This window comes from Pogona vitticeps, chromosome 6, assembly GCF_051106095.1.
Source record: "Pogona vitticeps strain Pit_001003342236 chromosome 6, PviZW2.1, whole genome shotgun sequence".
In the NCBI taxonomy this organism is placed as follows: domain Eukaryota; kingdom Metazoa; phylum Chordata; class Lepidosauria; order Squamata; family Agamidae; genus Pogona; species Pogona vitticeps.
This window is the reverse complement of record NC_135788.1, coordinates 103,902,314-103,917,228: the sequence shown is the minus strand read 5'-3', so window position 1 is coordinate 103,917,228 and position 14,915 is coordinate 103,902,314. Positions and strand designations below refer to the sequence as shown.

The 14,915-nt window shown below is 40.2% G+C and overlaps 2 protein-coding genes across 2 annotated transcripts; both read left to right on the top strand.

Moving 5' to 3' along the window:
* Window positions 1-3,468: 3,468 nt before the first annotated feature.
* Window positions 3,469-6,704, top strand: LOC110091539 (olfactory receptor 5B21-like). Its single transcript, XM_078378065.1, has one exon. It carries the CDS (start codon window positions 3,469-3,471, stop codon window positions 4,444-4,446), a length of 978 nt encoding a protein of 325 aa, XP_078234191.1. The 3' UTR covers window positions 4,447-6,704.
* A 3,331-nt stretch (window positions 6,705-10,035) lies between these two features.
* Window positions 10,036-14,264, top strand: LOC110091540 (olfactory receptor 5G9-like). The gene has a single exon (XM_020815695.3). It carries the CDS (start codon window positions 13,341-13,343, stop codon window positions 14,262-14,264), a length of 924 nt encoding a protein of 307 aa, XP_020671354.3. The 5' UTR covers window positions 10,036-13,340.
* Window positions 14,265-14,915: the final 651 nt, after the last annotated feature.

Below are 14,915 nucleotides of genomic sequence, written 5' to 3'. Positions count from 1 at the left end.
GCCATTTCTCTACAGAGCCAAGATCTACAGAAGAAGTTTTCATCTCTGTTCTACTATGAGAACCATCTCGTATCACCTTGACCCAATGTTAATTGTGAAAGAGGACCTGGCACTGCTTCAAATATTGTTGCTCAATGTTACATTGATATGGTCTCATTGGCTAGAGATCAGTGAATTGTTTGTGTGGGGCAGTGAACCCTGGGAGAGGAAACTAGGCATGGCAGAAGGTGTCCCAAATGGCAGGTTGCATTATCAAGCAGTGTGGTGGCTTGTGGATTCATTGTCCATATATTTGTGGATCTGCAGGGATGATAGTGGTGCCACTTTCAGACTCTAGTCTCTCTTGAGGTTGGGATATTAGACCAGGCCTCTTAGAGTGGTTGCAGCAGGAATAGTTTGGTGGAAGGCAAGTGGGGTAACATATACATAGCAGCTATTTGATTCATAGGAGCAGATCATTGGTGAGGGAAATGAATGGTTGGCACTATCCCAAATATGGGAACTGGGTGAACAACTGGTGTGGACATGCCCAGCTCACAGTTCCCCACAGTTCTAGACAAAGGTCACTTCCCACTTCAGTGGATTTGTTCATGAGGGGATTCATACCCATTTTGGTTACTAATTCCTATGGGTACCCAGCAATTGGATGGCAGATGTGTCATCCAAGGCATGGATCTGCTCTCAATGCTGGGCCAATAAAATTTTGCTGCAGCCAGTCCAGACAGTGGCCCTTTTATATCGAATATCAATTTCCCCCTTCATACTATTTTGAATGTTAATAATGTATATATTTTATTCTAGGGATGGGAAGGTACCTAGGTATATCTCACTAGGGGCCACAAATGAATCCTATTCAATGTCTAGATATGGAAGAAAAAGATGCCGATAAGGTATTTGTCGCGCACCCCCAGTGTCCCCTGTTTGTTTTCCCACTCACACAGGTTCACCTTCGGACGTGACTTATTCTTTTCACCCTTTTTCGCTGCCACCAGAGGATATTACCCTCACTGTACCAATTATGAATCTCAGACTATTCCTGCCAAATATAACAAGGCTTATTTATGGTTTGGTAGGTAAATCACAGTAGTAAAATCATGGATGTTATTTTATTATTCATTCAATAAATGTGGATTTGATTACATGTAAGCTTGCTTGTATTCATTCACTTTAATCAAGGTCTCCATATATTCTAACAGTCTATGTATTTCCTTTTCCTTTTTACTCTTTTATATTCTCTAACACACCAACTTCCCAATCTCTTGTCTAAACACTTCCCAATCCTAACTCACTCTCTGTCTCTCCCAGTTCTGTTGACTCCGCCCCTCCCGCCCTGTCATAGGCTCCGGTGCTAGAGCTCTAAAATGACTGACAAGAGTGACGTGTGGGCTGTCCACCACAGTTGCATACCCACCCCATTATTATAGGCAGTATGCCTCCTCAGTATGCATGGAGATACAAGTGGGAGTATCATGGAGTCCACATGTTCTCTCTGGGACCATCTGTAGGTGTCTAGTTAGTCACAGAAGAAAAAGGATCAAGGCTCTTTCTATGGAACCCAAATTTAATCAGCATTACTAATTAAGTTACTCCAAACGTACCATACACTGTGAATATGCCCCCTGCTTTCAGAAGCTCCTTGTTTTCAAAGCCTGGCCTTGTATGATTAGTTTTTGAAAGAAAGCTGCAGGGGGTTGTTGAAAGAAAGCAAAAAAAAAAATCTTTCCTTTAAATAAAACAGGTACTTAAGCCATTTTCTTTTCTTTCTTCCTGAAAAGAGAATATCCATTGTTTTGATCACACTTGAAATCTCTTGAGAACTGAGATGGTTGAGACAATTTTCATGAGAGGGATCACAAGAGAGAATTGATTTCTACTGTGAATATAATTTGTTTGTTTGAGAAGCATTTCTTTAGTCACCTCACCAGGTGATTAAAGAATGACTTTGCAATAGAGTGCAAGGCACATATTCCATTCAACAGAAAGCTGGTCAGCTGTGAGGGCATTTCAGGCAACCTGAAGAATATTGGTGAGTGCAGCCCCTATTATGATGTTACAGGAAGGGGTATTTGAGTTAATTTTAAAACCCAGTTGCTCGGGGAAAAACAACCTAAGAACGTGGAAGCTCCAACATTTTGTTTAAATCGGTAAGCTGGTTCAATCATTCTTCTAAATGCATATTTATATGTGTGTGTATATATGTGAATGTTGAGTAAAAGAAATGAAACCTATATTTATCGTCTTCCATGTTACAGAGGGGCAGAGTTATTGCCAAGCCAGTTGTCTGAATTTTTGTACCCCTACCTTGTACAGGATCATTCAGAACTAGGAACAGGTTTTATACATTTGGAGAAAGATTTCTACTTGTTAACTTCTACCTTGTTGCTGAACAGGGTGCATAGATCATATGACTCGACACCAGTTACTTATGAGCCAGTATAACCCAAGTAAAAAGAGCTTTTTTCATCTTAATGCAGCTCCTGTTTTGTATCAGTTACTTGGGTGGGAGAAACTCTCTTTCCTTTATCTCTGCTCTTTCTTCTAAATAAATTCTACAAAAGAAGATTCATTTTTAGAACTTTTAAATCCAAATTTCAACAGGATTTCCAGGGGAAAGAATTGGATCAATGCAAGAAAGGGTGCAAAGTCTTCAGAGACTACAAATAAATTCATTGCCAGTTGTGTGTAAAACACAAGTCTATAAGTCTCCCATAGGATATATGGTATAAGGCAGAAGCCCTGTGAAGGCATTCAGATATTACTCCGTGGAATCTGAAAAATATACTTCCCAATTTTTATTATTTATTTGAGTGGTAGATATGGTCTCTTTTCATTACCCTTATACTTTCTTCCTACAACTAGATTAGAACTCTAGCTTTTCTTCCTAGGGTACCTGTGTCCATGTCTAGATGCTTCCCATGCATTCATTTTATCACTCATTATGTATCCTAGAGACATGACTAAATTCACCCACACTTTGGCTACGTATTCGCATGGCACCCACTTTACAGAATATGATCAAGTGTATTGCAGGTAAACATGTATAAGATTGCATTTTTAGGAAAACTAAGAAAATAAAACAAAACATAAAACATCCCTCTCACTCTAAGGAATCACTACCAGGTGAAGTATACTTACCACAGGCCATGGGATTTCTACCTGCTGTCCCTCCTTTCTAGTTATGTACTCTCCCATGTGTAGAGAGAAACTAGTCAGAAGATCAGAATATCCACTATCCCTGAGCATTTTCCATGTGAATTACAGAAACGTTACTTGTCCCATTGCACAACCCGTTCCACCAGAGAGTCATGATGGATTGTGCAACTGCATCGAACAATTCCTTGTTAGCAGTCATAAAGCTGGGGACATTTATGCTCGTGTAACTTTATGTTACATAGATTTGAACAGGGCTTTTACCTAATATCACTATTTATTTAATATTAATAATATGACAATCTTACATTTATATTTATGCCTATTTCATTTTCCACTCATAGAGATCTTAGAGACGTTCATTGTCTCCCCATGGAAAATCAGACCATTGGCATGGAATTTATTCTTCTGGTACTTTCAAGTGATCCACAAGTACAGGTTCTTCTCTTCTCGGTATTCTTAATAATATATGCCACAACACTCATTGGAAACTCTGTCATCATTTTTGTTGTCAAGACTGAACTGAGCCTTCAAACTCCCATGTTCTTCTTTCTCGGCCATCTTGCACTCGTTGACATTTGCTACTCTTCTGTCACTGTCCCAAAGATGCTGGAAACTCTCGTAGCCAAGAAGAAATCAATTTCTCTGATGGGATGCATGGCACAGATATTCTTCTTTAATCATTTTGGTTGTGCTGATGTTTTTCTGCTTTCAGCCATGGCATATGACAGATATGTTGCGATATGTGACCCACTCCATTATTCAATTGTAATGAAAAAGACCACATGCTTGCAAATGGTGGGTGGAGCCTGGGTCTTTGGCTTCTTTGATGCAACAATCAACGGACTGCCTTTAATAGGTTTGAACTTCTGTGGACAGCATCTAATCAACCACTACACCTGTGATCTTCCTGCTGTTCTGAGCTTGTCTTGTAGTGATACTTCCATCAATTACAAGCTTTTACTTCTCTGTTGTTTTCTCTTTGGTTTCACCTCCTTCTTCCTCATCCTGGTTTCTTACATCTATATTATTTCAACAATTCTAAAGATCCAGTCAACAAAAGGCAGGAGCAAAGCCTTCTCTACCTGTAGTTCTCACCTCATTGTGGTCTGCATCTTTTATCTTTCTGCCTTTTCCAGATATTTGCAGCCACATTCTGAGTCCTTCACAGATCTCGATAAAGTGAGCTCTATCCAGTACTTAATTTTAAGTCCTCTGCTAAACCCAATCATATACAGTTTAAAAAACAATGAATTGAATACTATTCTTTGGAAAACATTTAGAAAGCAGGGGTAAAATTTCAAAATTGCTTAGCTATATCCAGAGATAGCATGCAAGATAGGTAGGCAGATCATGAAGCCCATGGAAATCTTTGAGAACTCTAAGGGAAATGCATTATACGGTAAGTAACCATATAATGTATATAGTAAAAGGTGGCCAGTTTACTGAAAGTGTATGAATGAAATTGAACTGATGAGAACTACAGTCCTGTTACTGTCTGTAAGTCTGTTTTCAATGCAAATTGTTCTAGATCAAATCCGCCTTTCATGGGCTTTGAAAATGTTCACTGTTCAGAAACTGTGTATATGTGCCTCTGTGCTTTACTTAAAATAGAGTAGAGCAGGGATTTTTTAATTAATTGATTTATTGATTACATACATACATACATACATACATACATACATACATACATACATACATACATACATACATACATACATACATACATACATACATACATACATACATACATACATACATATGTGTAGACACACATATCCCTCTTCTATTCCATTTCATTCTGTTCCATTCCAGCTTTTACCTAGCCCCATTTTTATTTGGTTCACCATTTTTTACAATTGGTTTTAATGTTTTGAACACTACTAGATCAGGAACGTGCTCCTGAGAACCATCAGAAATCTGGAGACTTCGAGAAGAGTCATGCATGCTTTGAGTACGTGCTTTAAAGGATACATGTGGCAAAGGAGTCTTCTATATGAGAACTGGTATCTCTTCAAGAGTCTCCTGAAGCACTGAGCCTTTGGTCTCCTCCACTTTGCTTGTTTCCATTTCAAATTCTTTCCATTGATATTTAGAAGAATAAAAGGAATTTTTGACAGTTTTGGGAAGTTCTTAACAAATGAAGAGAATCAAATTGTCCTTTTTTCTTCGAAAAGCATATAAGTTCAAGCTACTTTAAAGAAGATCTGATGCTAACAGCTGAGAAAATACTTTAGCAAAAATTATTGGAACAATCTGCATCACAATTTTAAGACCAATGTGTTAATTACTATAATGCAAAAAATATACAGTATGTACTACTACAACAAAGCTGAGTGAGAATTTCCCTGCCTTCACAAACAGATTTCTATGCCACTTCTATTGAACAATTATTTCTATTTTCTGCTCTCTGTCCCCAAAGTCTGGAATTTCACTGAAGCTAACATGTCTAAACTCTTGATAGATGCCTAAACATCAGTTTCTCAGTTGAAACAGCTCATATTTGCTGGAAATAAAAAACATGAAGAAGTGTTGGCATTCTCCTTACTTCTTTATTCATTTATTTATTTAATTCTGTGAAAAGAGACAAAGCTTGACTTCTCAAATATCCTTTTTCTGTGTGTGTGTGTGTGTGTGTGTGTGTGTGTTTGTTTGTTTGTTTGTTTATATGTGCATGTGTATATGTGTATGTATATATGTATATTTTATGGGTGATGTATGTGTGTGTGTGTATATATATATGTATATATATATGTATATGTGTATATATGTATATATATATATATATCTATATGTATGTATATGTATATATTTTTATCGCCCATCTGGCAGCCAAGGCCACTCTGGATGGTTTACAATAACTAAAGAGAAACAATACAATAACATAATAAGACAACATTGATAAATTTAAAAGTGCAAATCAAAATACCATAAAATACAGTGGAAGACATAGTGAAATACAGTACAATACATTACATTACATCATTTTTAAATTTAAAATGATGTAAAAAAGTGGGATGGGATGGACAAACATCCAAACAATACTGAAGACCTCAGGCCCAATTAATACTGCTCTTTTATTAACCTTTTAATACCTAAACCTCCCACTGGAATTTTTACAGAATTAATTTTCTGCTCAGAATTGGGTACTGGAATGTGGATGCCAAGGATGTTTTGCAGTTGGTGCGTTGGCCTCCTTAGAAATCACCATTCTGGGCTTTCTCACAATATTGATTTTCTACCCAGAATGGGTAGTGGAATGTGGCTGGTTTCATAAGTCCTTTCTCATTGAATGGGCCTGGTGAATTTGGGTAGCCTGTCCTACTTCGAAGTCTCTGTTCCAGGCTGTTCTTTGCTTTTTCTGGCTATTGTGTTCTGTTTAACAGATTTTGGGGTAATAAAGGGTTAATGAAAGAGCAATAGGTTTGAGGTATAAAATATTGTTTGAATGTTTGTCCATCCCACCCCACTTTTTTGCATCAATTGTTGTTAAGAAGTCCCTATTCCATGCTGTTCCATTCTGGCTTTTGCCTAATCTCAATAAAAATAAAAACAAAAAATAACACACACATCAGTTATTTGAGAATATTTGGAGAATATCAATAAAGGTCTACATCTATGTCTATGCATACAAACACGGACACAACATATGTATCCAGGGATTACTAAGATCAAGCAGGATTTATTTTTAAAACAACTTTATCTAATATTGAGACACATTTTGTGGAAAGACCACAAAGAAATGGACAACCAGAATACTTTTATTATGTCAGTTACTGTATTTTTCGCTCTATAAGATGCATTTTCCTCCCCCCAAAAAGTGGGGGGGAAAGTCTGTGCATCTTATGAGAAAAGGTGGCGAATTCACCCCCACTGGCCCCATGGGGGGAGCCTCCAAAGGATTCGAGTGAGCCTTCCAGGACCCTTGTGATGCTCCCCCACCCCCCACGGGGCCAGCATGGGTGAAATCGCCACCTTCTGGAACTTTTTGAGGCTTGGGAAGCTTCAGAAGAGTCCCAGAAGGTGGCGATTTCGCCCCCTCTGACCTCCAGGGGGGCAGGGTGAGTCTCTGGAATACACCCTAGGACCCTTTGGAGGCTCACCCTGTCCCCCCCCGCCGGGCCAGAGGGGGCGAAATCACCACCTTCTGGGACGCCTTTGAGGCTTGGGAAGCTTGAGAAGAGTGCCTGAAGTTGGATATTTCCCCCCCTCTGGCCCCCGGGGGGGCTGGGTGAGCCTCCAAAGGGTCCTGGAACACACCCTAGGACCCTTTGGAGGCTCACCCTGCCCCCCACAGGGCCAGAGGGGGCAAAATCGCCACCTTCTGGGACTCTTTTGAGGCTTGGGAAGCTTCAGAAGAGTTCGTGAAGGTGGCGATTTTGCCCCCTCTGGCCTCGGGGGGGGGAGTCTGGGTGAGCCTCCAAAGGGCCCTAGGGTGTATTCCATAAGATGGACCTCTCCATAAAAATAAAGATTATTTTTTTCCTGTTTTCTTCTCCTAAAAATTTGGTGCGTCTTATGGAGAGGTGCGTCTTATGGAGCAAAAAATACAATAATTAACATAGCCATGGAGATTCATATGGGGTCTATGACAATACAATTTTTTTTTTCATTTTCTTTAGAAGCCTCTACCCATAGAGTTTTGTATATATATATGCTTCATCAACACAGATGTCCTGTGGTTAATCACAGAACATAGGAAGGCTAATGATGTGGGTGATCATGGAACAAAAGAAGGTTAATTGCCTTAGAGAAAGTACAAAGGAGAGTCGACAACAGATGTCTGGTTACGATTAGGTAACTAGTATCCTATCTGAATTCACACAACATACTATGTAACTCATGCTAAGTCAATAAAGGGAGCTCTCATGGTATTGCCTTTAGGCTCTGCTGGCTCAGACATCTGTTGTCGACTCTCAGCCACACACTTGGTGAGCAGCTGCTTGAGCAAGGAGGACACTAATATGATTTCTTTCCTGCTCCATAGTTAGGCAACAGGATAAAAACCTCAGTCTGAAATTTACTCATATTAATGGGGTTCACTTATTGGAAGAGACGGAGGAGTCATGCTGCCGTTGTCTCTCCCAATTTACACAGCTCCCCCTAACATGACACAGCTGGGAGCTGTATAGCATTGGGGGACATGTCAACAGCATGGCTTCTCTACTTCGTCCATTGTGTGAACCTCCTAAAAACTACAATATTATCAGCATCCAACATTAAGATGATGGCTTTTCTGTTACTTTAGCAGTCATGAAGCCCTGACCGTCCCAGGAAAGGGCAGACTTGGCATGAATGTTGATTCTGAGAAGAAATATAAAGCACAAAATCGCACACAAATACACTCATGCATCCTTAAATACCTCAAATAAAATCTGACAAAATATATGTAGTCAGTGCAAATATTTTACATTGAGGGTTTATACACACATAAAGCTTAGACAATGAACCTGGAAAGAGGCAAAGAGATATACAGTCCAAGCTGACAACACTACTTCCTGGTAATGAAGCCTGTAAAGTTATAAGACACATGGTACCCTCTGGGTACAATTTCCTCTTTACATTGCACATGAGGTGGACACCGTAAATGTATTGTGTGAGTGGGGGTGGTTGCATATGCTCTTTTGTAACAAGGGCAAATATTAATGCATTATTGCTACAATCTACTTTCAAGCCTATTTCTCTACAACATGTGTATGAGTGATAGTGCATCTCATTTATTTTTGTCATGTAGTGCATAGCAATTTGTGGGGGATATACATAGAAAAACAGTGATACAATTTTATTTAATTACTAAATCCCCTTTATGAAACCTTCTCTAACTTGCAGGGATATGAGAGCATAAAGAGGTTGTTGAGTCTTATCTCTTGCCTTGCTCCACCAGTATGTACTCTCTCAGGGCACAATGTCTTTACATTGGGGTATCTGAGGTAAGGAAGCTGAATCTGGTGCTAATAGCTGTATTTCCCAAGGGCTCTAGCATTCATGCTTTTGTATGAACCTCAAAGGCAGGCAAGTCTACCTGTGCAAAGCTCTCCATGAATATAGCTCTGACTGTTTAGACTTTACATGGATCCTTCTTGCTATAGGTCTGTTTCCCTCTCTCAGAGAACCCAGTTAGAAGACTTTGGAACTGGAAAGAGCACACACTGGTGGAGCCAGGCAAGAGACAAGGATCAGCAACCTCTGCATGCTCACCCACCCCAGCACACTAGTGAATGCATCATCAAGGGGATGTTTATGTTGAAAAAAATAGGTACTCAAGCCCTTTTCTTTCTTCACCTGTTTGTGAGGAGAGAGAGAGAGAATGTTAATTGGTGTGATCATAACTATTAACTCAAATCTCTTGAGAAGTGAGGTAGTTTAGACAATTTTCAAGGGGGGGTTTGCAACAGTGAACTATTTCTATTGGAAATATAATTTGTTTGTTTGAGAAGTACTTCAGTTATTTCAGCAGGTGAATAAAGGATGACTGTGTAATAGAGCTTAAGGCAGGTATATCATTGTATGGAGAGCTGGTTTACTATGAGGAAGAGACAACTTATTTTATAGAGAATTTGTGTATTACAGACAAGCTGAAGAATATTGGTGAGTGTGGCTTCTATTATGATGTAACAAGAAAGGTTTCACCAAGCTAATTTTCAAACTCAGTAGCTCAGGTAAAAGCAACCAAAGAAGTGGAAGTGACATTTTGTTGAAGTAACTCTGTTCTTTAAGTCTCTCTCTCTCCCTCCCTCTCTCTCTCTCTCTGGGTGTGGGTATGAATGTACAAATGTGAATAAAACCTGCATTTATTGTTTTACAAATTACAGAGGGGCAGAGTTACTACTGAGCCAGCTTTCTGAATTTTTTGCACCCTTGGCTTGTAGAGTATCATCAGGAGCTGGTTTTATACATTTGCATCCAGACTTTTACCTGCTTTCTTATATCTGGTTACTGAGAAAACTGCATAAATCATATGACTTATTGGTTGCCCATGAACCAGTCTTGTTCATGTGTAAAAAGGGTTTTGTACATCCAAATACTCTTCATCATTTTTATCTGTGATAAAAATTGAGATAGCTTTTTTTTTTGTTCTCTTTCTTCCCTGCCAAACATATAGCTTAGAACTCAAGAATCTCTTCATAGGAAATGTCTCTTCAGGTCTAGGTGTTACCCACACACTCATTTTATCATCAGCCATGTGTCCTAGACTAGAGACAGGGCTAAATACAGCCATACAGCTGCTTAGCATGCATATCCATGTGGCACACACTTCACAGAAAATAATGGAGCATCACACAGTAGGCATATATAAGATTACATTGTTAGGAAATCTACTAAGTAAAAAATAAAAAAGAGAGAGGCACTCCTCATGCTTTATTCATTCATTACCAAGTCAAGCATATATGCCACTTACTGAGGGAAATTCTACTTGCCATCCATTTTTCTAGTTCTGTTGCTCTTTCCTGTGTGAAGAGAAACACGTCTGAAGAAGAGAACATCCACTATCCCTGACATTTTCTGAAAGAGTTGGGACTCAATGAACTGATGCATGTGGAGAGCATCCTCTCCTCTTCAGAGGTTCTCCTTTTCATATACTGCTTTCCAAACATTAGAAAAGCAAAGAAAGCAAAGTGTGCTGCATATATGGCATCTTGCCCACCCAGCCTGGAATAATGAGACGAGACAAAATATATGGGTTAAACTAGGACAACTTTATTAACTTAATAAAATGAACTTCCCCCTTCACAATGGGCCTTGTGCACATCAGCGTCAATCCTGATTGACCAGTCCAGAATGCTCCTCAGCAAGTTCCTGCACTCAAAGTGCGCTGTTGTACGGCACAGCAACCTCTCGGCCATCTACTCCAGAGTACCCAAAGGCTGCCCTCCACCCAAGACTCAAGACTCTAAGAGCACAGCATCTCCTGTGGTCCCCCCATTTTTCCCTCCCCTCTGCTGAACCTCTTTTAATGCAATTCTGAAAGGAGGGGTGCAACCTATCCTGGTTTGCACTACCTGCAGTTGTGACCTTATTAACAGTGGGCATCTAACTTTTGTAACAAACCCCAAACACCCTTGCAAGTAAAAATGGAATGGGTGAAAAATGGCTGCCCCTCAAGGCCAATGCGGGTGCAGGTCAAAAATTTCCATCTGGCCTTGTAACAGCCAGCTACTCTCATTCTTACCACACTGGGTGGGCAGGTGGACCGCTCAATGGGCAGGGAAGAGGATGGTGTAGGCACAGGCAGCCTTCTTAAAGGCTTGCTTGTAATTCTGCCTGCCTATCCTCTTGCATGGCTCCCTACGCTCATCTAATCCGGGAGGGCAAAGAAGCCCCACCTTGGCAGCTCCACATCATTGTGGAGAACGTTTAAAGCTGATTCTTAAAGCTCTCTTTTGGTAGTTTACAATTTTAATTGTTCAAGCCACATATTTTCCCCACCTCAGCTAGGTGTGTACTCAATTTCCCAGCCTTAGAATAATGGAAGACGGAGTCAAAGTTGAGCTGGCTGCAATGAAGCCAGGATCAAATTCAGACCATGAACAGCATCTTGCCTGCAGTAATTCAAGATTAACCACTGCACCACAAGGCTTCTCAAAGCTCATTTGTATGTTGGATAAACTCTCGAAATAAATCCTGTTTCCTCTTCTTTTGTCATCAGAGAGGAGAAACTAGAGTGCAAAGTTTAAATCTTACAATAACCTAGAAGAAGGCATAATACAAGTTTTCAAATGTTCTTGGATTACAACTTCCAGGATTTCTCACTGTGCTTATTGTGGCTACAACCGTTTGGAGCAGTGGTAGAAAAATATCTGAAAGTCAACTTGTGAGGGTTCGGGTCTACGTTCCAGTTTTTCTCCAAACAAATCACCGGACTTTCGAGGTTTTGAAACAGGAGTAACATTTATTGCCGTATTCAACACGAAACCAGTATCTGCAAAAACATTCCAACTTTTATCTCCTTCCAACAACTGGTGAGAAAGGGGTTTCCATGCTTCTTCTTTAAAGGGGTTCCCCCTAACTGAGTTCCAAGGCCAGTCCATTGAAAGGTCATTGTTTAATATCTGTTTGGGTTCTCCTTCCAATAGAGGTATGGTGTCCTCATCTCGGTGGTTGACCCCAGTGGGTTCCCTGGAGATCAGGAAGGTCTGCCATGGTCCCGAGGATAATCCCTCATCTGGGTTTCCTACACCCTCCATTCAATCCTCTCCCAACTTTCTCTTTCAACTCTTTCCTTTTCTTCCCTCAACTTCCTCCTCCACTTACTTGCTTCAGTTTTGCCCCAATAGGGGTTACTTCCCTCCAATAATCTGCTTCCTCCTTCGGTATGTGGAGTCTCTCCCACTTCCCAGTTCATGGATCCTGCATCCTGATCCATTCCCAACCTGGCAGCAGCTCTCCATCTCCCCCCTTTATATTGGCCAATCCCGCCTCTACTTCCACCCTTGGCTTCCATTCTTTTCCCGCCAAGTCTTTCCCAGTCTCCTGGACCATTATTTCTTTCAAATCCTCCTCTACTCTCCCCAGGTTTTCTTTTGGTGGTCCTGTCATCCTGGGAGGGGAAACAGGGAGGGTTGGGATCTCTTTCTCGGACATGGGCGGAAGAACGGCACTCCTGTGAGACAAATCTTACCTCCGGTCTTACATCACTGTCTGCCCATATCTAGCAGAAACAAACTGCTTACTCAGGTATGATATGGCAATATGCCTAAACATGCAGATTCATTCAAGATAACCCTGGTTAATCATGAAGTCAGAATATGTTCTATTTCTAAGCACATATTCTTACACAGTGCATGTGTTACCTCACACTACCGAAACCTTTCAAAAAATGGTAATACTACCTCTGACTGATATCTCTGTTGAAGCAGAAGGGAAGCACAGTGGAACTGTGACAATATAGATTTTATACAGATGATTTTTTCAACTATTTTCAGAGAGTGGAAAATGGGAACTGCTACTGCAGGATGAAAAATTGCATCAGATTAAGTGTAGTTATAGAATTACAGCAAATGGGAAAACACATGGTAAATATCTGAAATACTGATATGCAAAATTGACATCACTCTTAGGATCTTGACAACTATTACCTAATATCACTCTTTTTTTAGTATACACAGTGTGACAACATGCCATTTGCATTTATATTTTAACCTATCTCTCTTTCCTTTCATACAGAGCTTAGAGATTTTCATTACAATCCCATGGAAAATCAAACCATGATCACAGAATTCATGCTTTTGGGACTCTCAAGTGATCCACAAGTACAGATTCTTCTCTTCTTGGTACTCTTAATAATGTATGCCACAACATTCATTGGAAACTCTATGATCATTTTTGTAGTCAAGATTGAGGCGAGACTTCAGAACCCCATGTTCTTCTTTCTCAGCCATCTTGCCCTTGTTGACATTTGCTACTCCTCCGTCATTGTCCCAAAGATGCTGGAAACCCTTGTAGCCAAGAAGAAATCCATTTCCCTGGTGGGATGCATTACACAGATTTTCTTTTTTAATCATTTTGCTTGTGTTGATATTTTTCTGCTTTCAGCCATGGCCTACGACAGATATGTTGCGATATGTGACCCACTCCATTATTCTATAGTTATGACAAAGATGATGTGCTGGCAACTCGTGGGTGGAGCCTGGTTCATGGGCTTTGTGAACACGATGTTGAACGGCTTGCCCTTGATACACTTAAACTTCTGTGGATACAGTCTACTCAACCACTACACCTGTGAATGTTCTGCAGTTCTGAGCTTGTCTTGTAGCGATACTTCCCTCAATTACAAGCTTTTACTTGCCTCTTGTTTTCTCTTTGGTTTCAGCTCCTTCTTTTTCACTCTAGTCTCTTATGTTTATATTATTTCCTCCATCCTCAAGATTCAGTCAACAAAAGGCAGGAGCAAAGCCTTCTCTACCTGTAGTGCTCACCTTATTGTTGTCTGTATGTTTTATCTTTCAGCTTTTTCCAGATACTTGCGGCCACAGTCTAAGTCCTTCACAGACCTCGAGAAAGTGAGCTCTGTGCAGTACTTAGTTGTAAGTCCTCTGCTAAACCCAATCATATATAGTCTGAAGAACAAAGAATTGAAAACTCTTCTGTGGAAAATGTTTCGAAAACATAAGTAAAATTGAAAAGCTGCTTAGCTACAGTGGTACCCTGCATAACGAGTGATTCGTTCAACAACGAATCCACATAGCGATGTTTTATTACGATCACAAAAGCTATCGCATAATGATGTTTTAAATGGGGAAACATCGCTTTGCGATGATCGGTAAGCGTTTCGCTTACTGATTTTCGCATAACAATGTCTTTTTAAACAGCTGATCGGAGGTTCCAAAATGGCCACCGGGTTAAAAAAATGGCCACCTGCAGTGTTTTCGCGCCCTTTCCTCACTTACCGGGCAGCGAAAATGGCAGCCATATGGAGGATTTCCGCATAACAGTGAGGTTTTTTTACCCATAGGAACGCATTAAACCCATTTTAATGCGTTCCTATGGGCTTTTTTGCCCTGCATAGCGACCAATCTGTATAGTGATGATTTTTTGGGAACGGATAATCATCGCTATGCAGGGCACCACTGTGTATCCATAGAGAACATACAAGATAGAAAGGAAGGCAATGATACACATGGAAACATTTGAGAACTGAAAGGAATATGTACTGTACTTTGGTGCACTATTTCAGGCAATAATATGGATATGGTGTGTTGGCAAATAGTGGGTGGAGCTTGGGTCATTGGCTTCTTTAATGGAATAATCAATGGATTGTCTTTAAT